Source organism: Lissotriton helveticus, chromosome 12 (genome assembly GCF_964261635.1).
Source record: "Lissotriton helveticus chromosome 12, aLisHel1.1, whole genome shotgun sequence".
Taxonomy (NCBI): Eukaryota; Metazoa; Chordata; class Amphibia; order Caudata; family Salamandridae; genus Lissotriton; species Lissotriton helveticus.
In genome coordinates, this window is record NC_136073.1 from 23,510,154 (window position 1) to 23,538,007 (window position 27,854).

The 27,854-nt window shown below is 45.5% G+C and overlaps 1 protein-coding gene across 1 annotated transcript in view; it reads right to left on the bottom strand.

Annotated features, from left to right (window-relative positions):
• NCAN (neurocan) overlaps nucleotides 1-27,854 on the bottom strand; it is a 220,557-nt gene that overhangs the window by 116,286 nt on the left and 76,417 nt on the right. The window contains exons 7-9 of the mRNA XM_078670555.1: nucleotides 24,292-26,436; nucleotides 10,860-11,507; nucleotides 7,092-7,421 (exon numbers count right to left, since the gene is read on the bottom strand). Of these exons, the coding sequence (XP_078526681.1) occupies nucleotides 7,092-7,421; nucleotides 10,860-11,507; nucleotides 24,292-26,436 (3,123 nt within the window). The remainder of the gene's footprint in view (nucleotides 1-7,091; nucleotides 7,422-10,859; nucleotides 11,508-24,291; nucleotides 26,437-27,854) is intronic.

Below are 27,854 nucleotides of genomic sequence, written 5' to 3' on the forward strand. Positions count from 1 at the left end.
TTGAGAATTGTGTGTGCTGTCCGGGTGTTTGTAGCAGGTACATGGGGCACTGGGCTACTTAAAATCCCACATCCCTGTTTTTAACCAAGAGGTAACCTTCTGGTTTGCATCATTTCCAACTCTAAAACCGTACAATTATAAGGTGCCCCAGCTTGGTAAGTAGGACTGGGTGACAATGAAATATGGCGGCTACAAGACTCTTCGGACTTGAAGTATACGCAGCACTTGTGCATCTTGGGGCAAGCAGAACCAGGCTCTCGTCGTCACCACCTCCCCCTTAAAAAGACATATATGTTTAAGCAAATAGCCCTTGAGCTTCAGGAAGTCAATCCACACTGTTTCGCCATCCGGCTTGCTTGGCCTCGATGCAGCTCTCATGGCCTTTCTCCTTTAAAAAGACACACATATATATATATATATATATATATATATATATATATATATATAAAATCCTACTGATTAAAGGGTAAGGAGATGAGCCACTCCTGATGCAAAAGTAGTTAATTTATTGGCAAAGAAAGACGCGTTTCGACCTCTCACTGGGTCTTGGTCACATGAAATATATATATATATATATATATATATATATATATATATATATATATATATATATATATATATAATATATATATATATATATATATATATATATATATATATATAAATATATAAATATGTATATATATATATATATATATAAATATGTATATATATATCTCTCCCTCTCTAATTTTACTCACATAAAGAGTTGTGACCCACCTGCTCTGAGACTCTCTAACCCCACTAAGCCAGCTCTTAACACAACAGGAAACCTTGTGCCGGGCTAGTTGTTGCAGCAAATGCCAGGCTTTCTCCTGCTGCTGTGGCACCCCACTGCCAGCTTTTTATTCCCCTGCCTTGAAAAAAACATGCTGAGGATCTTTGTCCCTTGTCTCCCCCCGTACCTCGGCCCAGGAATACCCATAATGCTGTCAGGAGCGGAGAGCTGGGCACGCGCGGGCTGGCGGCGGACTCCCAGGGTGCACAGCGTTATGTGTTTCCAGGCTGGCTCGCTTCCGCTTCTAAGTGGCACCTGGGGTCATATTGGCATTTGGAAGTGTCAGCAGACATTGCTGCAGGCGCCGCAGGGGATGGGCACGAACAGTCCTTATTAGCTGATAACTGTTTGTGTGCGGAGGTTTCACATAATCAGATGACGATGCCAAGGTCACACTCAGAGTGAGAGGCAAGACGAGAGTCCTGGAGGCAGTGAGCCAGCCAAGAAGCGCTGAATTACAGTGGAAATGCTCAATAATTGACTTTTTTGTAGGTGACATGGATGCAGCATCTCATGAGAATATGCAGTTTTGCAGCGTGAATCTTTTCTGGATTCACATGCTGTGCATTATTCCGCCATCTAGTGGTTGGGTCCGGAATTGTAGTATTTCTTTCCTTTCACAGATCCCTGCAGTAGGTGCATTAGTCCACTAAGCTACCAGAGCATGGGTCTGTATCCCTCACACGCAAAAGAGCAGCACCTAGTACGCACGACACCCCAACACCCCTCCCCCCCTCACCATCCAGCACTCCCCGCACCGGTCACAATATAAATTCAGAGCTTACTAACCATGCATAATGCTTTTCTGGCAGCGTCTCACATGACCTCCCTAGACAGCGCCTTGGGTCTCTAGTAGTGCAACGACGCGCTGTACAAATGTTACAGAACACTACAGTAGACCTGTGTCTTGGCAGCGGTGGAGATTTGACTCAGGGATACAAGAAGGGTAACCTGTCTGTAGGGGGCAGCTCCACTTTGTGTGGGCCTCTTCGAAAACGCTTGGGGGGCAGCCCCACTCGGTATTGTGCCGTGGTAGCGCCTCACAGCCAGCGCCGTCTTAAGGCATGGGCAGGGCTTTAAGTGGGCCGGGTCTCACCGGTGCTGAGTACCAGCAGTTTTTTAACCCCTTCGACGCTCATGACGAGCTGAGCTCGTCATGAACCGCGGGTTTTCGTAATCTTCAGCGCACCGCGGTAAATCTGACCGCGGTTAAGGTGTTAAAGGGGGCTCGAAACAGATCTCTATCAGCCTCAGTTTATTGCCAGGCTGCAGTGACAGCAGGCACATGGATGTGCGCGTGCTCACACTGCTTACTTCTCACTCGTGGAGAAGTTACGGCATGACGTCGTGCCAGGTGGGAGTTGTAGGGGAAGGGAAATCCTTTAAAGAGAGTCATTTTCTCTCTGGATTTCCCTTCTCTGTTTGAAACTCAGGAGCAGCAACATTGTCCTGGTGTCACCAGGGCTTAAAGTGGATGCTTTTTCAATATTATATAAAAGCCATAGTTGCTGCTTATTTATCTTATGCAACTAACAACCATTGACAAAGGCAATAGTCCTGACTTCTTGTAGGTATGTTATTTGTTGTATCTTATATCTGGATGCAGTGACAGAAACAGCAAAATACAAGTCGGGCGGCACACTATGCTAAGCACAGATTATTAGCTTATCTGTTTTAAGCCACGCCCTTAATTACATTGGCCACGCCCCTTTGAGAGACTCCTCAGTTTTTTCATCCCACTTAAAGCCCTGCGCATGGGCATGCTGGGCAGTTGCCCGGGGGCCCGATGAGCATAGGGGCCCCCCATGCAGACCAGAATTTAACACAAATTTTCCGTTAAACATTTTTATTCCTGTGAGCGGTTGTGATGAAGGGCCCAGTGTACTGCTTTGCCCAGGGGCCTAAAATGCTGTTAAGACGGCCCTGCTCACAGATACTCGGCGCTGTTCCGCTCTTGGATACGGAGAAGAGATTAAACACCAGTACGAACACAGACACGATTCCAAAATATTGTAGTCCGTAAAAGAATGTAACCCGGGAGGTATTTTTTATTAAAAATCTAAGCATGTGACATACAGCGCGGCCTTGTTATTGCACGCCCCGGGCACATTGAGCGCTTGTCCCGAGCGGTCCATTAACAGCAAAACAAACAGTTGAGTGCCAAAGATGAGCTCTGCCTCAGAGCCGATGTATGTCTAGAAACACGCTGTAGCGCCAGAGGCACAATTAACCCGTTGACTGCTTCCGCGATTTCCCGGCAGTGCGGCCGTTTAAAAAAACGGGCGGGGCTGCGTCGGCCAATGGCCGACGGCAGCATGGAAGGGGTTAAAGGCCTGGTGGACACTGGTGAAAATGTTGGCTCCGTAAATTAGCGAAGATGATTGAAATGTCCATCGAGTGCTCATGAAAAGCACTTCAAGGAGCTATAAATATAACTCGGCTGGCGGAAATTCCATCCGTGGCAGGTGAATCGGCTAATATCCTGGAAAGGTTGTGTATCAGAATATCAAAATCAGAAAATCAATCTACAATATCTGCTAAAACAATGAAAGCTAACATATTAGGTAGCCGTACACAAGTATTGATTTACTATTCTTGACTCCACTGCTATGTACCTGTGCGGTATACATATTCAAGGGACTTATAGGGTGGGGCGACCAGATTCTCAAAACAAAAAAAAACCGGGATAAGTCAGACATAGAAGTAGGACTGCAGTTTGCAGTAACTGTCGACATAAACGTAGGACTATTTGTTAGCTGTCACAGACATGGAAAAAGGACTACAATGACAGCCACAGACACAAATGAAGAATTACAGACCACATATCAGATGTGTGACACAGACAGCAATGGATTTTTAAGTGGGATTTTCGCTGTACCAATACCAAGACAAGCCTCAAAATTACTAACTTATGAAAATGGCGAAAAAGCTTGCCCAATGCCAGAAGCTGAGAAGGGGAAGAGGAAGAAGAAAGGGAGACATTAGGCACTATGATGTGGGAAGGACTGAGGAGGTAGGCCTGTCTGTGCCTCAGAGATGAGGAGGCAGGAGGGGGGACTGTCACATTTCCCAGCTACAAGGATAACTCTAAAATTGATGCAGTATGTTACTGGTGAAACCTGCTCTGTGCACACTGCTGTCATACATAAGTGTCTTGGCTGTGATAAAGCCCATGACATCATAGTGCTTAAAAACATTTCCCCAAGTTCATTTCGGGAAGTTCTTTTCTTCAGGGGACAGTTCTTGTCCAATTACAAGTCAGCATTTCTGGTCGTCTGGTACAACCGTTCAGCGCCCAGCTTCCGCCCAGGTATGCGGTCTGATTAGTGTGGAGAAGGGTACCACAGCGCGGACGTGTTGTAGGTCACAGCAAGCAGATCTCGCCTCTGACCCTGTGTATTTCACCCAACCATGTCCCATGAGACAACTGCACCCGCAGACGTCTCACCGCTTCTACGTCACACAGGGGCCTTCAGATGTAGTAGAAATACCACCCGAGCAGGCTTGGAGGCTGCAGTAACTTGACCACATCACCAGTCGCGCTCCACACCCAAAGCTTACCCCACACTCCCTTCAACCACTAATGCACCCTGTGCCCTCCCAAACAAGGCAGCCCGCTGAAGTCCCATACAGCGCTCTACAAAGACCAGGTGCATTTGTCACCCCGAGTGGGACGGGTATGCCCAGACGTGGGTCCCGTGCTCTCCATGCCACTGGAGTCAGGCTACCCTAGCTGATGAGGGATGAAAGCCCGAAACCGGTCCAAGGATGCTTGTTTCCAGTCCAGGGAGGACCTGGCCTGGCAGTTCAGGCTGGACTGTTCCCATGGGGCACAGGGTCAAAACTGATTTGCACATGGCTGCGTCCAAACTGGAATGGCATGGTGAGCAAAAAGTGATGAATTTAGGCCCAGATCTCTGTCCTGGGGTGAATGTATGATATTGTTCTGCATTCTCTCCATCAATTGTTTTTTTTGCATTTGTCACCCCGAGTGGGACGGGTATGTCCAGACGTGGGTGCCGTGCTCTCCATGCCACAGGAGTCAAGCTACCCTGGCTGATGAGAGCTGAAAGCCCGAAACCGGTCTTAGGATGCTTGTTTCCAGTCCAGGGAGGACCTGGCCTGGCAGTTCGGGCTGGACTGTTCCCATTGGGCGCAGGGTCAAGACTGATTTGCATATGTCTGGGTCCAAACTGGAATGGCAAGGTGAGCAAAAAAACGATGGATTTAGGCCCAGATCTCTGTACCGGGGTGAATGTATGACATTGTTCTGCATTCTGTCCATCAATTGTTCTTTTTGTTCTTTTAACATGACAGAAGTACCCAGGCTTTAAGTGGGATGAACAAAACTAGGGGATCTCTCAAAGGGGCGTGGCTGATGTAATTAAGGGCGTGGCTGATGTAATTAGGGTGTGGCTTAAAACACATAAGCTAAAAAAATTGCTGCTTCTGTCATTTTATCCGGGTATGTAATACAACAAGTAACATTACACCTACAACAAGCCAGCACTATTAGCTTTGGCAATTTTTGTTAGCTGCATAAGCTAAATAAGCCACAACTTTGGCTTCGTTGTACATAACATTGAAAATGCTTCAGTTCTGGAATGAAGAGACTGAGAAAAAAACTATAACGAGTCTCTTTGAAGGCAGTGAAGAGTGGCACTGCTGCAGCAGTTAAGATTATTTTTCACCCGGAGGGCAAAAATGGAGACCAAAATAGAGACCCGTCTCAGCACCTGTGTGAAGTAAGCATGTTCACCGAAACACTATTTGAAAACAGCGACATTTCTCTGTTTAACCCGGGCACTGCACAAAAATCGGGACATTTGTTTAATTTGGAGCAAAGTGTCGGACACAGGACACTGCTCCAAAAACCAGGACAATTCGGGGGAAACCGAGACGTCGGGTCAACCTAGTATAGGGGGAATTAAGAATAATAAATCTATACGTGCCCATACACACTTACCTTCCGGACATTAAAGTAGTAGAAATGTCTGCTACAGTATTGTTGTAGCATGCTAACTGAAATAAAGTTTCTGGCTCAAGACCTGGCTTTTCGACTAAGCCCAGCAATCCAGCGTCTGGACACATTCACGGGTATAAGCTGCGCTTTACAAGTACTGATTGACAGAATACCCCTGAATACGCGAGGTTTATTGTATTATTGAAATCATTGCTTATGTTTTAGTTAACCTACAGGTAATTTTAGCAACCTTCCATTTAAGATCCCTTTAACCCCTCCCATGCCCACGACGAGCTCAGCTCGTCATGAGCCACGGTGCTCATGACGAGCTTAGCTCGTCATGGCCCGTGAAACGCTCGCACGCTGGGCTAATTCCCCTGTTGTGCTGAGTGTTCCATTAAACGGGCTTGGTCGTGACAAGCTCAACTCGTCATGAGCACCGGAGCACCGTGGCTTATGACGAGCTGAGCTCGTCATGAGCATGGGGGCGCTGTGCGTGCCCCCACACCAGGGGAATAGCCCCAACAGCCAAGGGGTTAACACCATCATTTTGCTGAAAATGATTGCCGTAAAGAGATCGGGAGCCCCCCAGCCAATAATGACCATAGGCTGGACGAGGAGCAAACCAGATGACGAAGCATGCCGTCATCACGAGCGAGGGTCTTGCATCCTATGACTAGGCACGCTACTCGATAAGGGTGAACAAAATTCAAAATTCTGCCTTACAATCTTTCTCTTATTTAGGCGTTCGCAAAATGTAAATTATGTGGGCGAAATTTGCATAATGTGGAAGATTTCAAATTATACTTGTTACGTGAAATTCCCCAAAATACACCACTCCGGGTAAATACGTGCCATTCTAGTCAAACATTAACCACGAACACCCTAGATTAACAGAACGCGAGCACTGTTGTCCGAGGTGCTTTTTTGAAAATAATGGTTGCTTGCACAAAAAAATGCTGAGGGATGCATTTCGCACTAAAAGGTAACGAGAAATTATGGATTTACATTTCGCGGAATTTGCTGAAATTGCAGATTACGCAAATGTTGCACATTCCTCTTATCGGGTATTCTCATTCACCTTTGGTCTAGGTGCATTATAATTGTTGTCTGTATATACTAGGGAAGGTATACAAAGGACCAACTAAAATCCCCCCATTACTAATGCTTCATGGACCCTCAAACCCTATTCAAGCTGCAGCCCAGGACAGCAGGGACTCTCTACAGGCTTTACTTCCGGTCAACCCCTACACCGCTGGCAGAGACAGCACAAGCGATGGTTGCTATTGGACGACACCAAGACGCACTCACCGAGGGCAGCGGCGTCCACACTGATGATCTGGGACAGAGTCGTGGCTGGTGTTTGAGTCGCCTCTTCCTGCCCGCTTCCATCGTCTGCGATGGCCGTTCCATAGCTGTAGAATGATTGGCTGGCCACCGTGGTTGGGAGGGTTCTGGGAAGGGTCACGCGGCTGCCGTCCTCACGGTTCAGACGAAAGAGCTGGTTGATGAACACCGACGTCTTGAGGCGGTTTTGAGTAGGGTTCTGGGGCGTGGAGGCGTAATGGCCTTGAGTTGGATGGAGTCGGCGAATGGTGGCCTTTCCTCCTCCATGCAGCATCTGGGCATTTTCTGTTGAGTCTGGTTTTATTCCATAAAAAAAAGGACAATAATTAGAAAAATTGGAACAACAAGTCATACCATCCACACAAGCCCAATAGTAAAATACAGAGTTTTCACTTTAGAAATGATTTAATAAGAACCCAGAAGACGTCTGGGAAAGAAGGGTGTCAGGACCTAATGGACACGTGCAGTTCACCCCAAGATACATCTATCATTTTCATAATAGTTCAGGGAGATATACTGTTATTTTTCAGTGTTTTTATGTTTTGGTTGACCACGTGACACAGTTACAGACTTTAACCCGTTTCCTGCTTCGAACATTCAGCGCCAGTGCTGAACGTTCGAAGAAACGGGTACGGCCGCGTCGGCCGTTGGACGTGCGCAGCACCAGGGAGGTAGCTCGCGTGAAGTCCGACGGCAGCAGCGAACGGGTTAACCTAAGAATAATAAACTAAATAGAAACACTCTGAAGAAATAAAACGAATGCATGTAAAGGAAGAAAGAGACAGGGAAAGGTGAATCTAATCTAAATAAATAGGACAAAATTATAATATACAAAGAAATATCTTCACAGAAGAAGCCACGAAAGTTCAAAGGAGCTTGGCGATGAACCCAGAGTGCCAAGGAGAGTAGCGACTGTACGGTTGATGCATTGTGGGACTGACGCATTGTGATGCATTGTGGGGCGGATGCATTGTGGGGCGGATGCACACGCAATGGCCACTACTGAAGTTAGTAATATCAAGGAGATGTTTTAATATCTCTGTCTCATTGATAATAGTGGTTGCTACCGCAGATAAAGGCGGGCTCACAGGAAGTGCACTGCCACTCATTTCTCTTAACAGGAAGTAACCTAATGTAGTGGTGCCTGCCTCTCTGGCCACAATAGGTACATGCTATAAACAGGGCATTGTTTACAGTGTGTCTGCGTACACTAGGGGCATGCTGCAAACAGTGTATTGTTTGCAGTGTGTCCGCATATTAAGTGCATGCTGCAAACAGTGCATTGTTTACAGTATGTCTGCGTACACTAAGGGCATGCTGCAAACAATGCATTGTTTGCAGTGTGCCTGCATATACTAAGTGCACGCTGCGAACAGTGCATTGTTTACAGTATGTCTGCGTACACTAAGGGCATGCTGCAAACAGTGCATTGTTTGCAGTGTGTCTGCATATACTAAGTGCACGCTGCGAACAGTGCATTGTTTACAGTATGTCTGCGTACACTAAGGGCATGCTGCAAACAGTGCATTGTTTGCAGTGTGCCTGCATATACTAAGTGCACGCTGCGAACAGTGCATTGTTTACAGTATGTCTGCATACACTAGGGGCATGCTGCAAACAGTGTATTGTTTGCAGTGTGTCCGCATATACTAAGTGCATGCTACAAACAGTGTATTGTTTACAGTATGTCTGCGTACACTAAGGGCATGCTGCAAACAATGCATTGTTTGCAGTGTGTCTGTATACTAAGTGCACGCTGCGAACAGTGCATTGTTTACAGTATGTCTGCGTACACTAAGGGCATGCTGCAAACAGTGTATTGTTTGCAGTGTGTCCGCATATACTAAGTGCATGCTACAAACAGTGTATTGTTTACAGTATGTCTGCGTACACTAAGGGCATGCTGCAAACAATGCATTGTTTGCAGTGTGTCTGTATACTAAGTGCACGCTGCGAACAGTGCATTGTTTACAGTGTGCCTGTGTATACTAAGTGTATCCTGCAAATAGTGCATTGTTTTCAGTGTAGCTGCTGCAAACAGTACACTGTTTACATTGCGTTTGCGTAAACTAAGTGGGTGCTGCAAACAGTGTGTTATTTACAGTATGTCTGTATACACTAAATGCAGGCTGCAAACAGTGCATTGTTTGCAGTGTGTCTGCGTATACTAAGAGCATGCTGCATCAGTGCATTGTTTACAGTATGTCTGCATACACTAAATGCATGCTGCAAACAGTGCATTATTTACAGTGTGTCTTCGTATATGCGTACACTTAGTGCATGCTGCAAACAGTGCATTGTTTACAGTGTGCCTGTGTATACTAAGTGTATCCTGCAAATAGTGCATTGTTTTCAGTGTAGCTGCTGCAAACAGTACACTGTTTACATTGCGTTTGTGTAAACTAAGTGGGTGTTGCAAACAGTGTGTTATTTACAGAATGTCTGTATACACTAAATGCATGCTGCAAACAGTGCATTGTTTGCAGTGTGTCTGCATATACTAAGAGCATGCTGCATCAGTGCATTGTTTACAGTATGTCTGCGTACACTAAATGCATGCTGCAAATAGTGCAGTGTTTCCGATATGCCTGACTGCTTACAGTTAGCACAATATACATACAGCCAGTGCAGTGTTTGCATTCCTAACTTGCATCGGCCGACCGATGCACATTATTAACCACATCCATGCTGGTGACGGAACCACTCCGTCACCAGCCACGGACGCGCTGTGCTGGTGACGGAGTGGTTCCGTCACGGCCCGGCCGTCCCGCCTGCGCTGCAGCGATTTCACGCCTGCGCGTTCTATTGAGCGGGCGGGCCGTGACGGAACCACTCCGTCACAAGCACAGCGCGCCCGTGGCTCGTGACAGAGTGGTTCTTTTACGAGCATGGTGGCGCTGCGCGGCCCCCCCTTCCCTCCCAGCGCCGTGGCGGAATTACCGCCACGGCCAAGGGGTTAAAATAGACCCACATTTATAGTCTGCAGGGCATATTTACTAAAAACTCATGCAACGCAGGGCAGCTACCAAAGCGGCTGTTCTATATTGCGTCAAAGGAATAGAGTAGACGTACTGAGAGATGGCGCTGTTGTTCTTGCCCCTACTCCTGGCACTCCCCACTGTAGTGCAACAGTGGTGACTGAAGCAAAGCCTATGTTTTGTACAAGAAGGATACCCTTCCAGGACATAAATTCATGCTTTGACATAGTTAACACATTGTGTAACTTTGTATGTGTGTTGAACAGTACAGCACAAATGCAAACTTTTAAAAGTTTTGATAACAGTGAACTATTTCTATCTATGTCACTCCTGTTACACAAAATAAAATGTTATGGTCTGTGTCTGCTCATGTTAAACATGTTATACAACTACAGGTCCCAATTCACAATTTTCTGAGCCCATGAGTGACACAATTCCAACTTAAGTGTGACTTACATCTGAATTTCTGGGATTAAGACACACTCATGGAGAAAGGTTTTTGAATGTGCCACAAGCAGACTCAATTTGTTCACATAGGGAAACAGAGATTAAAAAAAAATTGGGCCAGCTGGGCGCATAGCAGACAACTTTGATGCTAAACCAGAGTAGAGAGAAGGACAGGCTGGAAGACATCTTCATAGAAGGGGCCATCAATAAGAACTTGATGAGGAGATATTTGCCATAAAACGAAGGTCATTTTCAGAGACCCGTGAAAAGTTTTCCCACCCTCTCAAATCAGGCAGTCGTTCCTTACCATGACCACTGCCATCGTCTTCCGCATTGCCTTTCTCAAAGGTCATCGCGTCCGAGTTTGCTCTCACAGATGTGCTTGTGAGCTTGAGGGACATTGGAGTTGTGTAGGACAGCTTGCTGGTTGTCATTGATAAGGACGAGTCCTCGGTGAACAGAGATGCGTCTGTGCCCTCAGTGGCGACGATGGAGACGTCCTCATTGGTCATTGGGGGTGTATCTTTGGCCTCATTGTCCAGGGCAGATGCTTTGATGTGGTTATTGGCTGGTATGGGGTCCTCTGCCTCTTCATTGGCCATCATGGATGTTTTTGGGTACACATTTGCAATTGTTGATGTTTTTGCGTTCTCACGGGCATTCACCGATGCACCCGTGCTCTCGATCAACAAGGATGCATCTGCGCGATCATCGTCCATGTTAAACGGATCTGCGTCCTGATTGGTCGCCATAGATATACGTGTGTGCTTGTATGTCGTACGGCCAGCCAAAGTGGGGGCAGGTCCCTTTGGTAATGTTAGCTTCTCTATCTCCTCATTGGTTAGGTGGGAGAGATCAATGTCCAGCTGTCTGTCGGAACCAGGATCTGGAGTGGACGCTACGGCCAGTCTGCGCGGGACAGACTTTCTGGTTATTTTCTGGGCGGTGAGCTCCACTGAAGACACAACATTTTGGTTTCAGGAATAAAAAACATCAAACAGGTTAGGATTTCATTGTGAACTGATTTTCCAAAACATGCGTTAAGATGGAATATGAATTAAATATGTTACATGTATGGTTAAGTTTATTGCACCACAAACACAGTGGCATAAAACCCATATTTGACAGGGACCCATGAAATATGTTCCATAGTTCTCAGAAATGACATCATGGCAGTAACAGCAGAGCTTCACCATTGCCCATTGTTTAGTTAGTAACCTCTACATGAAAGTCAGTGCAAAGCTGGGACATTAACATTGTAATCAGGGTACATTGTTAGCTGAACACTACAAGACTAGCTTCAAACGTCTCTCAACTAGTCTCTGCCCTGTGTTTAAATAGCAGTACATTTGTGACAGCCTAAAAAAATGAAAAGCAGGGCAATCATTAGTAGAACATTGCATGAATAACTCTGAAAATCTCTTGGAATAAACACTGGATCATTCTCCTATTTCAGTTGCAATCAAAGCCCATTATTAGCCCTGCTTTGCTGGCAGCAGCTTCAACAATCTCGGATTCCTGCAGCCAGAAAGCCTTTTTAAAGAAAGCAAAGCCTATTTTACCTGAAACCTTTTATTCTTAATTAAATCCCCTTTCTCTCTTTTTTTTTTTTGCCTACAAATAATCAAACATTACGGGTAGGTATTTTACTGTTTTCAATAAACACTTCCCTGTTTGAAAACGAAAGTTTGCATACAAATTGCACCGAAATTAATACCTTATACAAAAACATATAATGGATAGCATTAGTAATATTATTCTATATTGCTATCTCTGAGTTCTGGTGGCATTTACTAACTTGTCGACATATAAGCTCGGGGTTTATGTTGTTACCTGAATCTCCTGATGAAACTATAGGACCGTATCTCAGGAGGTTCTCTCGTGAATGTCTGATATATATGTGTGCGTATATATCGAAACGCGTCATGCTGTGGTCTGTGGAACTTTTGCACAATAAAGCACTGAATTTTGAATTAAGCTACAAGTGTTCCCTACCTGATTATACTTTTTGGATGTATGGAAAATCAATAACATGTTTTTTTAAATGAGTTAAATGACTATATATATATATATATATATATATATATATATATATATATATATATATATATACACACACACACATAGAAGAAAAGAAAAAGGAACAAGGGGTTTCGGTCACATACCCCAGATATTTAGCAAAGTCACACTTTAAATCAGGTTAGTTAAATAGTGATTTAACTCATGATGTCATTAGTAATTCTTTTCATGACGTCATGCGTGAGGGTATGAGTAGTGCATCATGGTAGCTAAGATTACGTAGCTCTCCCCATTCTGCAAATTTCTGAGGTTTACAGTTTTTAATTTGCAAGTGCAATGTCTCATTCAACGTAATATTTTTATTATGGGAATTTATACGTTTTTTAATAATGGATGATATTTAATCATCCGATAACAGATGTTATTTACTCATCCAAGTCTATCTATACCGCACAGACCCTACAACAGGCGTGTGGTTGATTTGTTTGAGTTTTTCCAGCCGTTACTTCGATTCCCTTATATCAGCCCCTGAGCTATGGTTGGTGTTCGGAGTCTCTCTAGAGAAAATCATGTGACCAGTATATTCTCCAAGTGAAAATTTGGTAAAGGATATCTTTCTCAGATGGAATCGCTATTTCGCCAGCTGACGTATAGCGCCTGCCCGTAGTGGATATCAGGTAATCGGCGCAAAGAGTACCGCACATTCTCCTGTGGAACTTAAGATGCTCCACCAGCTTTTCTATGACATATGTGACCTGAGAACTCATGAGGGCTTTGTTTACAAATTAAAATTAAAAAAAAAGTTTCAATCAACCAGCTAAATTGAATGAATTTGAGGGGCTCTGACATGTAATCTGAACATAGTCTGTCTTCTCCAGAGAGGACTATTCTGTAGAAATAACTGAACTACTCCAACCAATAGATCGCGGCGATAGACTAAAACAGGCGACATCAATTGCAATCAATGAGGTGAGAGCTTTTCCATTTGCGGATGACCGGCTACCCGTAAAAGGTGTTTATTCGCCGTCCAGGATAAATCATGAGGTGGAAATGGGCTGTGCGCTCGATAATCCGATGAGTCGTTCCAGTAACAACACCCCGGTGACATATACCAAACGCATAAGCAGGAAATGTGACACACAGGGTTCCTAATAAAAAAAAGGTGTACCATCTATGTAATAATATTGTGTGAAAATCACTCATCTACTGCAATGTCTAACAAAGTCATTTAATAAACTAAAACACAGTATGGGTAATAAACAGTTTCTTCATCTGATTTTTATTTATCATGAATTACTCTGTCTTTTATCATCTTTTCTTTTTTTCCTTACTTTAAGTTGCTGATAGCCTTAAAGGTTACATGATAGGTCATCTTTAGAGAGTGTCTCTCTTCTTCATATAAACCTATGACTGGTTGCAGGTTTGATTGGGCCAATGCCGTATTTAACTAGGACTTGACATTTGTCAGGTTGTGTTTTTTCTTTACAAAATAAAGCTTGCGATGGTAAGAAACAAAAAAAAAACGCGAGTTGTTTTAGGTGCCTACAAGTCGGAATAACACCCCTAATTTAAACTAGAAAATGTCACCGAAAGGATCTACATGTTTCAGGCCACTGGGATGTAGGACTGTCTCAGGGCATACCACCACCATAGGCTTCTCGTGCAGGTTTATTCCTTTACACTAGAGAATCGACATTTTGTGTTGCACTTTGAGTTTAACATAAATCATTGCTAATTTGGCAACACATTATATGCAGAAACTTCATCGGTATGATGTACTAACAGTTAAAAAAAAGGACATATAATTATCCTAAAAGAATTCCACCAATGTGTTGATGTATCAGATTCCAGTTTAGGTTTGTTAGTTGACTTGAGGTTTTATTGTTATTGTGCTTAGCCGCATAACAATGGCGACAATTCCGCCACAGAGCGACGCAGTGGGCAGGGCCACGTCGGCCAACAGACGTGCGCAGCACGATGGAGGTAGTGCGCGTGACGGCCGTTGGCCGACGCAAACCTTTAGGAAACAAATACTGCTTGATATGTTTAATGTATGGCTAATGTATGGCTACCTGAGCAGATTACATAAAATGAAGTTGTGAGTGCATTTTTTACTGTAATCTGGCATTGGGCACAGCGACCAAGCTGGAATATAAATATCACAAATTTAAATTTGCCTTACTCTTTCTGTTCCCAACAATTTTTTTAAGCAGTTCCAAATCCGTACGAATCTGGTAAAGATGGTGATTCTGCCAAAAATGACTTTTTTGTTTGAGACAATTCCCCTGGCATTTAATAAGGATTGGTTTAAGAAGCTACAAAGTGAGATTTGTTCTTTCATTTGGGCATCAAAAGGGTCCCGTCTATCATGGAAGAAGCTCAGAAGAAGATGGGCTAAAGGTGGACTGGCGGCTCCAGACTTTATGTTATATGCATGGGCTTTTCAGTTAAGGAACTTTAGAATATTACTGGGTGTCCCGATGGCGACAGCTATTGGAAATATGTTTTTGGCTATGCTTAAGAAAAGCAATTATAATGAGGACGGTTTTTTGTGTACATTTTCTGATCCCAAGTTTTAAAAAAAAGTAAGAATGAAAATCCTGCGGGAAGCGGCAGAGCTCTGGTATAAAATCAGGAGAACTCTAAAAATTTCTTACTATGGATATAGGGCTCCCATTTGGGATGCCCCAGGCTCACCCCCCTGGTCTCAGGATGCATTGGCTATGCCGTTAAAAGCTGCAGGCTTACAGACTTGGGGTAATCTATTCCCGGACGAAAAATTGATTGAATGGGGGAGAGGGGGAAGCCACCTGGGGGAAAGGGTTTTTAAAATTCAAATATTTACAGATACAAAGCTGGGCAAGTAAAATGGATGTTGTGATTGGTCTCCAGAATGACTTCGAAGATAAACTTTTCTCAACTCAAGTCTACAAGAAAGAAGTTGCTCTATGGTATTGGGCAATGTTGGAGATGGAGGATGGCTTGTTTCTGCTTCCAGAGGCTCTGTGGGGTGATTGCTTGCCGGACATCGCTACGGAAGATCAATGGCAAGTAACGAGGACTATGCTATATAAAATAGTTAAGTCTGCAAATTTAAGGCGAAATCTTTTGTTCACTATCCACAGAGCATATTGGTCTCATCGTAGACTCTCGAAACTCAAGGTTGGCGGCTTGGTGGAATGCCCTAAATGCAGAAGTATCAACGTAGACGATTTGCATATGTTTGTGGACTGTCCAAGCATTGGGGAGTTCTGGGAGGCAGTAAGTAAAAGCTTGTCACGGGCAGTTGATCTGAATATTGAGGTAAGCCCATAACTAATTATTACTGGAAGATATGATTTGCAGAATAAGAATATTAATGACAATGTTAAGTTGGTGTTTTATGGAGTTTTGCTTGCCCGCAGAGAAATCTGTAAATTATGGGTCTCGCCTGTATCCCCAACACTTCTGGAATGGGTGAAAGCTATGAGATATTTTGCTAAATTAGACTCTATGGATCAGAAAAGAAACAAGCATTGAAAATGCAATAGGTCTCGCAATAGAAGAGTTTGACCTTTTTCGTTTTGCAAATGGATGAGTGGCGTTGCGTGGATGAGTGGCGTTGCGTGGATGAGTGGCGTTGCGTGGATGAGTGGCGTTGCGTGGATGAGTGGCGTTGCGTGGATGAGTGGCGTTGCATGGATGAGTGGCGTTGCGTGGATGAGTGGCGTGTGTGAGTGGCGTTGCGTGTGTGAGTGGCGTTGCGTGTGTGAGTGGCGTTACCTGATGGATTAGCTTTGCACTTTGTTTAGGGTCACATTTTTTGCACAACTCATGGCAAACATGTCAAGCAATGTTCTTTAACTTAGTGTGTTCTGACCTATCTGTGTATAAATTTTTGGAACATATTTAAAAAAAACATTAAATGTCGAGTGTGATATTTCCATTTACACACAGTGGATTCAGATGTAATATACAGGAAAAATGCTTCCGTCTAGTGGGAAGGCATCTTTTTCGTACATATATCTTTAAGAATATTGCCCATATCTATATCTGCATGTGACCAATAATAGTTTAACACTGAATTTTAGTTATCATTTTTTTTTGTAATTAATGGCATGTATTGAACATGTTTTTAATAACTGATGCCTTAGAGAAATGGTTATTAAAATTATACTTTAAGAATTGCGCAATAATTACGAGAAAACATCCTGTAATTTTCTTACTTCTTTTTTTCAAGGTACACATTTTGTTTGGGTACATTTTATTTTGAAAACCGTCTCCAATCGTGCATCCTTTGTTTTTCATGTAATCAAGAAACATTCTTGTCGAATTGTAAATGGTCACAATGGTTACATTTTGTAAACATGTAGACGTGTTTATATTGGAACCACTGTACGTAAAGCGAACTGTTTTTACTGTACTTCTTGCCTAAGAGTAGTTCCTACTAAAGACTTTGGGCACCAAAAGTGACATATTGCGAGTACGCTGGGATTGGAGGTAGAAGCAACGGATAGGCAAGCGACCTGCTCCTTGAGATTAGTTGATCCGCGCTGTGCCTCGTCAAGAGGACCGCCGAGAACGGCAAAGAAAGCGCCTAAGAAGCCCAATCCGTTAGCTCTTGGTGTGATCCCCGATCTCAAAACAGAGTCAAAGCAGAGGCACTAGAGCTGTTGCCGGGAGGCAGGCAGGCGAGCAAGTGGGCGGGTGGTAGCCGATAGGAGGAGCAGCCCACTTGTGGTGAGCATGAACTGTCGTGGACTGTGGCTACTAAAAGAGCAGAGCTGAGCTGAAAATACATTTTGTAAACATGTAGACGTGTTGATATTTCCTACTAAAGACTTTGGGCACCAAAAGTGACATATTGCGAGTACGCTGGGATTGGAGGTAGAAGCAACGGATAGGCAAGCGACCTGCTCCTTGAGATTAGTTGATCCGCGCTGTGCCTCGTCAAGAGGACCGCCGAGAACGGCAAAGAAAGCGCCTAAGAAGCCCAATCCGTTAGCTCTTGGTGTGATCCCCGATCCCAAAACAGAGTCAAAGCAGAGGCGCTAGAGCTGTTGCCGGGAGGCAGGCGGGCGAGCAAGTGGGCGGGTGGTAGCCGATAGGAGGAGCAGCCCACTTGTGGTGAGCATGAACTGTCGTGGACTGTGGCTACTAAAAGAGCAGAGCTGAGCTGACCGTGCAGAAGTGCAAGAAGTGTAAAAGAAGACCTGCCAACTTCATCAAACAAGTTTAAAAGGGAAGAGAGAGAAGGGGAGGGGGGAGGAGAAATGCGACACGGCGGGCAGGGGAGGGGGCGGGTAAAAAAAAAAAAAAAGACGGAGGGAAGGCAGAGAAGGGGAGGAGAAATGCGACACGGCGGGCAGGGGAGGGGGCGGAGCGGGGAGAGGTGCGACACGGCAGGCAGGGGAGGAGAGTAGGAGGAGGAGGGGGGAGGAGAGCACAATTTATTGAAAAGTTGTTGAAATGCTATTACGTTTTTCGATTGGAAAAAAGCTGTGGTGTGGGTGGTGTTACGCATTTGTTCCTTGCTGGTGGTTATTAAAGATGGGAAACGTGTTATTGCCTTCTTTACCGAAAGTGCGGAATGTACGGGTTCGACCAATATGAACGGTCAATGAATAAACAAGAAACATGCTGAATTCTTTCCAGGGATGGTACACAACCAGCCATTTCCAGGATGGGGAAACAGTTGGCGCCTACAAATGAAGATATACACATCACAATTACACTGTCTGTACACATTGTCAGAGAGCATGCACGTTTTGGTACAAGGAGACGCACTTACACTATCCACATGCCTGTGATGGTGAATGCCGGCAGCGTAATCGGCAGCACCACGCAGGCATTTTGGATCCGGGCATCCAGGAGGGATGCTTTGGCAAGGGAGGCCGGGGCCTCCAGGTGTGGCCCTGAGTGTAGCAGGCCAGCTTTGGTGCATCGGCAGCAAGTCCCCAGTGGAAACAAGCTTCTGTGTTCTGCGACACGGCGGGCAGGGGAGGGGGCGGAGCGGGGAGAGGGGAGAGGTGCGACACGGCAGGCAGGGGAGGAGAGTAGGAGGAGGAGGGGGGAGGAGAGTAGGGGAGGCACGGCCTAGCGGCCGTGCAATCAAGAAGTGAGGGGGCGGAGCTGGGGGAGGCTGTGAGAGAGAGAGTGGGCAAGGCAGGCGGCTGGGGGCATGTGCACGCGCTTTTAAGCTCAATGCGCATGCGCATTGAGCTTAAATTTCACGGGCACTGCAAGGAATCGCCACGATTCCTTGCAAGTTGGTTAAAGAGTGTTTAAGCCCCCATAGTCTCGCAAGCTCGATCCGCATGCGCATCGACAGGCGAGACCTAAAAAGCACAGATTTTGGTTACCTTTTTTACAACACTTTGGTTAAGGGGGGGGAATAGGGTCGGGAATATGGCCTGTTAACAACAATCCAATGATTAAGGTCTTGGCCTATCTCGTCGGCAGTTTTCCCTCCCTCGTGAGGGATACACAGATAAGGTAGCGGCAGCCAGGGGGCTGAGGCCTCGGAAAGCCCAGGTTGGTATGAACTGAGAGGCCTGGCACCTGTTGGTAAGTTGCACAAGCCCTACTCTGTAAGGCTGGTATATGAGATAAAAAGCCCATAGAAGGTATTGTGTCGTTTTTTTTTAATATGGGTGGCTTAAAGGCTAATGAGGATTAAAGAAAGAAAAAAAAAATAATAAATAAATAAAATAAAATAAAGCTTGCAATGGTAAGAAACAAAAAAAAAACTGCGAGTTGTTTTAGGTGCCTACAAGTCGGAATATCACCCCTAATTTAAACTATAAAATGTCACCAAAAGGATCTACATGTTTCAGGCCACTGGGATGTAGGACTTTCTCAGGGCAGACCACCACCACAGGCTTCTCGTGCAGGTTTATTCCTTTACACTAGAGAATCAACATTTTGTGTTGCACTTTGAGTTTATCATAAATCATTGCCAATTTGGCAACACATTATATGCAGAAACTTCATCGGTATGATGTACTAACAGTTCAAAGAAAGGACATATAATTATCCTAAAAGAATTCCACCAATGTGTTGATGTATCAGATTCCAGTTTAGGTTTGTTAGTTGACTTGAGGTGTTATTGTTATTGTGCTTAGCCGCTTAACCATTGCGGCAATTCCGCCACAGAGCGGCGCAGTGGGCAGGGCCGCGTCGGCCAACGGACGTGGGCAGCACGATGGAGGTAGTGCGCGCGACGGCCGTTTGCCGACGCAAACCTTTAGGAAACAAACACTGCTTGATATGTTTAACCCCTTCACTGCGGCCGCTATTCCGCCGCAGTGCTAAGGGGGCGGGGCGACCGCGCGGCGGACGCATGCTGGTGACGGAACCGCTCCGTCACCAGCCGCGGTTGAGCTGTGCTCATGACGGAGCGGTTCCGTCACGGCCCCGCCCGCTCAACGGAACGTCCAGCGCAGGCGCGGAATTCGCACGGCGCAGGCGCGCCGAGCGGGCTGTGACGGAACCGCTCCGTCATCAGCACAGCGCGACCGCAGCTGATGACGGAGTGGTTCCGTCACCAGCAGGGGAGGGGTTAATGTATGGCTACCTGAGCAGATTACATAAAATGGAGTTGTGAGTGCATTTTTTTCTGTAATCTGGCATTGGGCACAGCGACCAAGCTGGAATAAAAATATCACACATTTAAATTTGCCTTACTCTTTCTGTTCCCAACAAAATTTTTTAGCCGTTCCAAATCTTGTGGCGTGTTGGTTTCTCCATCTTCCTGCCAGTCAGCTTTCCAACCATAATTATTTAAAAAGAACTCAGCATGTATGCACTTTTCTGTCCCCCACAGGCCTGACAAATCTACTCCTCCGCTGGCTATAGCGAGTCAGAATGTATTAGGGCGAGCTATATTTAGGGCCTACTCATCCCTTCTGGTGAGCTGACAAAACAGCAGGTGTTCTGTTCACTCACAAAGGGAAGGAGCGTTAAAGATGCCTTTACACCTTGTTTTTAGCTTGTCACATTTATTCTGTGTTCAGAGACAGCGGTCAAAAGTCAGTTTACAGCTACACTTACTTTTCTTTCTTTGCCTGCAAAGTTGGAGACTGTTGTGAAGTGAACTGCCTGACAAACAGGCTGTACACAAAATGTGAAATGAAAGACTGTAGGGTGTCATGTTTTATTCCAGCGGTACAAAAGGGGGTGGTGATGGACGGAGCATGTGAGCCAATCAAACACTCACACCCAGTCAAAAGATCTGGGTTTGATCCATCACCGTTCTTTAGCCCACTCTGCCACCCCAGTTCAGACATGGCCATATGCAAATCAGTCTGACCCTGTGCCTCATGGGAACAGTCCAGCCCGAACTGCCAAGCCATGCCTTCCCTGGACCGGAAAGAAGCTTCCGAGGACCGGTTTCTGGCATTCCAGCCGTCTTCAGCCCGGCTTGCCTGAATCCAGTGGCAAAGTGAGCAAGGGACTCACGTCTGAGCATACCCTGCCACACTTATGGCAGCCAAAAGCGGTACATAAGGGGGTGGTGATGGACGGAGCATCTGAATCAATCAAACACTCACACCCAGTCAAAAAGATCTGGGTTTAATCCATCACCATTCTTTAGCCCACTCTGCCACCCCAGTTGAGACAAGGCCATATGCAAATCAGTCTGACCCTGTGCCTCATGGGAACAGTCCAGCCCGAACTGCCAAGCCATGCCTTCCCTGGACCGGAAACAAGCTTCCGAGGACCGGTTTCTGCCATTCCAGCCGTCTTCAGCCCGGCTTGCTTGAATCCAGTGGCAAAGTGAGCAAGGGACTCACGTCTGAGCATACCCTGCCACACTTATGGCGGCCAAAAGCGGTACAAAAGGGGGTGGTGATGGACGGAGCATCTGAACCAATCAAACACTCACACCCAGTCAAAAGATCTGGGTTTAATCCATCACCGTTCTTTAGCCCCCTCTGCCACCCCAGTTCAGACAAGGCCATATTTTATTCTAGCACACATTTAAATAGCTAAAAAGAGAACTGTGTTTCAAAATACATTTTATTAGTTATGAAAGCCCATGTTTTGTAATTCTGTGTGATGAAAAAAAAATGTTTAATAGGATGGAAAATAAATCCGTAGACTTTACATAGGGACGTGCAAATGATGAATATGTTTGCAGGAACCAAATACCCACAGATTATTGTTCATACACTATATAGTTTTATAAGTGACACTGCATGTTAGTGGGAACGTTGTAACGGCCATTTCAATGGAAAATGAGGCGACTGTAAATGAAGGTGCGTTACCACATCATGCTTTAGTTACATCTTTATTCAAAGTGAGTTAAAGATAAACTGAGAAACATTCCTGCCCCTGACCTGATGGCAATGCTATTAATGGACTAAGAGGCAAGTCAAGGGTCATGTGTACCATAAAAGTGGGCTATATACTTATCCTGCATGGAGCAAACGTTTAGTCTATCAAATAAACCAAATAGTTTTTTTTACTACAGCAGGAAATCTGAACTCACATATTGGAAGGTTCTCTTGTATGTGCGAACGAAGAAAAAGTCAGCCAATATATTTGCTTAGGCCCTATGAAGCAAGAATTCAGCTAAAGATTGCCTGTCTGTCTCACAAAGCCCTCCATTTCAAAACCCCCAGTTATCTAGCGCAAAAGCTGGAACTATCCGGGGGGGGGTAGACCTTCTCGGAGTACTAACTGTCTCATCCTTAAACCACAGATCTTTTGCAAAAAGAGAACATATCACCGTGCCTTCTCGGCTCTGCGCCGAAGATCTGGAACTCTCTCCCACCGGAAATACACAGAATCTCCTCCAAGTCTACCTTCAAATTGGAAGTAAAAAGATTCCTTATGAACAAGTTCCTACCTTAAAAGTTTTTAATTCGTCTGCTCTAATGCTTTGGACCTTCACCCTAAGGCCTGCGTTTGATATTATTCTGCTGTACTATTCACTTGCTCCCCTCCCAGTTCGCTATGTTCCAGTCATTATCTTACCCTTGTCCCTTCGATTGTAACCTTCTTGTTTGATGTGCATATTTGATTTGTTTGTGTTGTTATCCCTTTGATGATTGTAGAAGCGGAGAAGCGTGGCTCAGTGGTTAGAGGCGGCAGACCCAGAAGCTGAGATCGGCCGTGGACCAGGGTTCGATTCCCCGCCTCGGCGGGTCTCGGGCTCAAAAAATTCCACGGACTCGACAATTCTCGCTCCGGTGCCTACTCGACTCACGGGGTCACACTCTGCGACTCTGGGCAATAGCTTGCTTAATCTCCACTACGGCCCCTCGCGGCGGGATGCCTGGCTTTCACCTTGTGGATACCCTACCGGGGTATCTCACAGGGGAATACCAGGACGGGTTCCCTAAGCAAGCGCCTTGATACCTTCGGGTGATACGTGCGCTATATAAGTCGCAATACATTTACATTTACATTACTGCAACTTTTACCTCCCTCTCCCTCAAATTGTAAAGGGCTCTGATATCCTTCGGGATCATGTTCGCGCTATATAAAACTTTTTAATTAAAATAAATAAATAAATAAGACATTATGAGACCAGTTTACGAGTCAAGTACATTACAGTTGGGTCAAGAAGATTTTTCAAGATACCAGACCTGCAGGTCTAGTAACATTTTTATGACCTTTTTGTTGCCTGCCCCAAGAAGAATTCAACAGTTTGGTATTCCCCTGTTTGATCAGCTGTTGGGCATAGAGACCGCAAAGGCAAATTCTTCTTTCGGGTACAGATGGCGCCTCTTCCTGACAAATGAACTATTACGCCTTGCATCTAGAGGATTCTACTACTTAATTGTGACAGCAACAATATAAGGGCACACTAATTTTGAGGGACAAAATATCAAAAGGTAAGTGCAAACAGGGAAGCATAGATTTACTATTAGATTTACTATTCCTAACTCGAAAAATCGACATACTTTGAAGATATGTGTGGAGTTAGGTATGGAAAATCTAAACTTACTTTCCTGTTGATATTTTATTTTCGATATTCTGCCCTCGATATCCTGTCCCGTTGATACGGTTGATTCGATATTCACCATCTAGCATTGAGAGAACGCCTCTTCTGTGGTTATTAAACTTGGAGGTAGCTAATGCCTTTATCTGCTCTTCTGCCTCTTAACGCTCTCCCACAATCTACTCAAACCAATTCTACAAGTCTCACTTCACATTCTGATCCTCCCAGTTGGAAGTGAGTACTAACGGCACAGTACTTGTGCAGAACAACCTGTACTCAAAGTCAAGAAGGAGGGGGACAATCACAAGCGAATATTCATAGTAGGTACAAAAGCCATTGTTTATGCCTGAGTAGAACATTGGAATGTTGGGAGCTACATTGAAAACAATGGAGTGCTCTAGGCTTCCAATGGCCGGCAGAAGCTCAGAGAAATGGCTTTCCAATATTTGTTTACAGCTGTTGCTGTGAACAAAGGCCTCGGTGGGCCTGAGGGGATTTCAACCTCCTTGGACTCTGTGAGGCCTTTGTTTTACAAATTAGAACATTCTGCCTTCTAGTGGTGAAATGTTCTAATAGCCTTATGATCCTCCGTAAAGGCTATACCAGCCGTTAAAGGCCCGCTCCATTGTCAAAGGCCCTCGCTGATAACAGTTATAGTAAACTCTGTGGTGCAGCATGCAGAGTAATGACCACACTGAGAGGCCTGGTGAGCTTAACCAACAAAAACTAAATTTAACTAGATGACTCCCACTCATCAGAAAGAACAAGGATGGGCAACAGAAACACTCACCAGTGATCTTGGTGTTATTTTCAGTTGTCCGCAAATTGCTGCCCAACTCTCCGGAGCCAGGTTGTGCCTCTGTTTCGATTCCATCATAAACCTCGGCAGCAGTAACAGGAGTGTTTTTATTTCCAATGTGCGATGCACTACTTTGGTACTGTTTTGGCAGTAGAAGTGGCAGAGTCACCCAGTCCCCTTCTTCTTTGGAAAAGTTCACAAACTCATCAGCCAACGCAGAGGGCTTAATGCCCCTTCGTATGGGCTGGTATGTCGGGGGCTTAATGCCGCTCTGGATGGGCTGGTATGTCGGGGGCTTAATGCCGCTCTGGATGGGCTGGTATGTCGGGGGCTTAATGCCGCTCTGAATGGGCTGGTATGTCGGGGGCTTAATGCCGCTCTGGATGGGCTGGTATGTCGGGGGCTTAATGCCGCTCTGAATGGGCTGGTATGTCGGGGGCTTAATGCCGCTCTGGATGGGCTGGTATGTCGGGTGATCTTGGATTGTGGGCTGGATGGGGGGCTTGGTGCTCCGAACCACAAACGCAAAGGTGGGAGCCAGTGGTGTTCGGTCATCCAGGTTTAACACAGTTGAAGTAGGACTCTCTAGATCCCCTGAGCTGCTTCTTTCGTTTGTTGGTGGGAACATTCCGGGAGACCGCGAAGAAGTTACTTTTTCACTTGACATTGCAGGAATCAGGAAAGATGTACCGGCATACGGCACAGTTGGACCTCGACGGGACACAGCAACAGAACGTCCACTGGTTGTGCTACTCGCAACTGCCCGCTTGAAAGAGTGGCTCTGGCCCTCCCTGGCCCTGCTTTCAGTCCCGACCATCTCATGCCGATAGGTGGGAATTGCTTTGGTGGGCTCTTGCTCAGTGGTTGCCAATTTCGAAGGCTTACCTAACGTGAAGGCAGGCCGGACCACAAGTCTTGGCCCCACTGAAGAGTTCTCTACATGTGAATCTGATTTCGCATGTTGTTCATCTAGTTGAATTTCTGTGGGTGGCTGCTCCCAATCATTTTGCGTCGAGCTCTGCCAGTTCTGCCTGGTTGCGAGCTCCTGAAAAGAAATAGTCAGTGGTTCTACTGTCTGGGTGGGCTTGTGCGTGTATTCTTCTTTTGTGGCCTCCATAGCTTCTACAATCGAAGGGAATGTCGGAGCCGTTATGCCCATCAGTTCTGACATGGCTTCCCCAAGAATCCTCTCTCGCTTTGTCCAGGCGTCCTGCGCTTTGGATCTGCGAGCGGCACCACCAGGATGGGTCCACAGGTCATGCACTTGGAACTTAGTGGCTAACTCCTCTGCTGGGACCTCCAAACCCGCCTCCTCTGTTGGGTCCTCCAAACCCGCCTCCTCTGCTGGGTCCTCCAAAGCCCTCTCCGGATCAGAAGTGCTGGCCCATGTCGGTTCATGTCTCCTGATGCTGAGGTCCAGGCTCTCTAGTGTGGAAGCTGTTCCTGGCACCGAACTAGTCTCCTCTTTGTGCACAATATTAGCATCCGTCTCTTGGAATAAAGACGTTGTTTTTTTAAAAACTGTGGCCTTACGTCGACTTTCTTGGAAATTATATTCCGGCTCACTGCTTTCCTGAAAGCTGACGGGGCTTCTCACTTCGCCAGAGTCGAGAAGGGTGCGTCTGGAGCTCGAGGGTATTGTTAGTCCCACATCGGTCTCCGTGATCCGCTTCCCAGATGCAAGGCTTTCGGTGAGCCTTGGGGGGTAGAGGATGGACATCAGAGACTTGGAGCTTGATTTGCCATCCCCAGAAACGTCAACATCCTCTTCCGAGACAGCCAGAGGGGATATAGAATTGGGTGACGCTGGCTTCAGATTCTTCCAGCTTCTTTCAATATGCTGGGAAGTGACGGTAGCACTGGTCGGGTCCAATGTTGACTTAGCTTGGACCACATTTCCTGGGAACTTGGTAGTAGTTTCTCCAGAATACCCTGCTGTTTCATGCTTCTTGCCGGTATTACTAACCCCAGTTTTGGACAATTCTTCTGACGAGGTCTCCTCACCAGGCTCGGGGTCAGCCGGCCCACTGCGGACTTCTTCGTTCAGCACCTCCCGTGCCTCTTCCGGCGTAGTAACACGAGGTACTCGCAGCGAGGTATTGGGTATCTGCTCTTGGTATGGCGCTCCGGTCAATTCTGTAATAAACCAGAGAGACAGATTAGCTTGCATAGTACAGGCCAAATAGTAGAATAAGATACTATTTAATGGCTGCAATAAATTCTGTAAAAAAAGTACATATATATATATATATGTAAGATAGAGTTATGTAGAAAATGGCGATCAATTGTGGCCTAAACTGTGAATGAAGTCGGCAGTCTAGTTGTTTTAATTATGGAAACAAATGATGGTTTAAGCACTGAGCACTTTTAAAAAAACGTTCTAGACAGCCAGGACTCTATGGTCCAGTTGAAGACTGATTGCAGTCGAAACGCGTAGGCCGTCCATTTTGCACTTTTGCACATGGTGTACTTAAAATAAACAAAATTTAAATTACTTTACTGTTGTGGTGCCGTGACTTCCGTCGACAAATTCGAGAATGTGAAGATTCGAAGAGATAAATATATATATATATGTATATATATATATGTGTATATATATATACACACACACACACACACACACATGCATATCCAGTTATGTAAAAAATTGGTCTAATGGACATTTTTGGCAAGCTTTCATGATAAAGTACTTTTTCTGCTGTTTTTCACCACCGGTGTTAAGAATTCCATTCATCTAGGCCTGATTCATACTTAATTGTGTGGAATCAGACTTTGCCATGCTCAATTCACATCCCTTATCAAGGAGAAACTGAGAGAATTCATTTCATGCAGGGTGGAGCCTAAAAAAGTAATCAATACCTGCATAGAATTTTTTCATGATAATTTTATGTGTCTCACACACTAGGACAAGTGGGGAATGAAAAGGTGCATTGTGGGAGCAGGTGGAAGGGTGGGGGAAGTTGATTTGTAGCAGATGGCAGGCGAGGCAGTATAAAAGGCCAGTAGGACAAAAGTGTTAGTGATGTGACAGCATCTTTTAGTTGGTGGAAGGAACAGAGGAAACAGGAGGGACCAACATCCCTGGTCCAGGAGCTGTCCGGCTGGTGGAGACACTGGTAGGTAAGAGTAGAAGAAGGACCGGAGGGGTTGCAACGGGACCAGTAGGCACAGAAACACTGAGTCGGAGAAGCCTTGGGTAAATGGGCGTGGGGAAGGGAGCCAAAAGGTGGGAGGGTTCTTTTTTTAAGATGGTGGGGGCATTATAAATGTTACTATGTATTATTTGAACAGCAGTGGTCGTGTATGGGAAATAGAGTAATGAGCGTACATTGTGAGGTATATACATATTCCACAGCAAGGCTCCGGATTACGGACCTCTGGCGCTTTGCTCCCGGTTTTTAGTCGATGAAAAATAAAAAGCAACTTAGACATCGTAAATGGCTTGGAGTGCACTCTTTTGAAAGTTGGTTTTGTGCAACTAAAAACCAGTGTTGTGGATTTAATTACACAACATTCCACCGTGCGTTGAGTGAGCACCCGCGGCGCAACGGCTG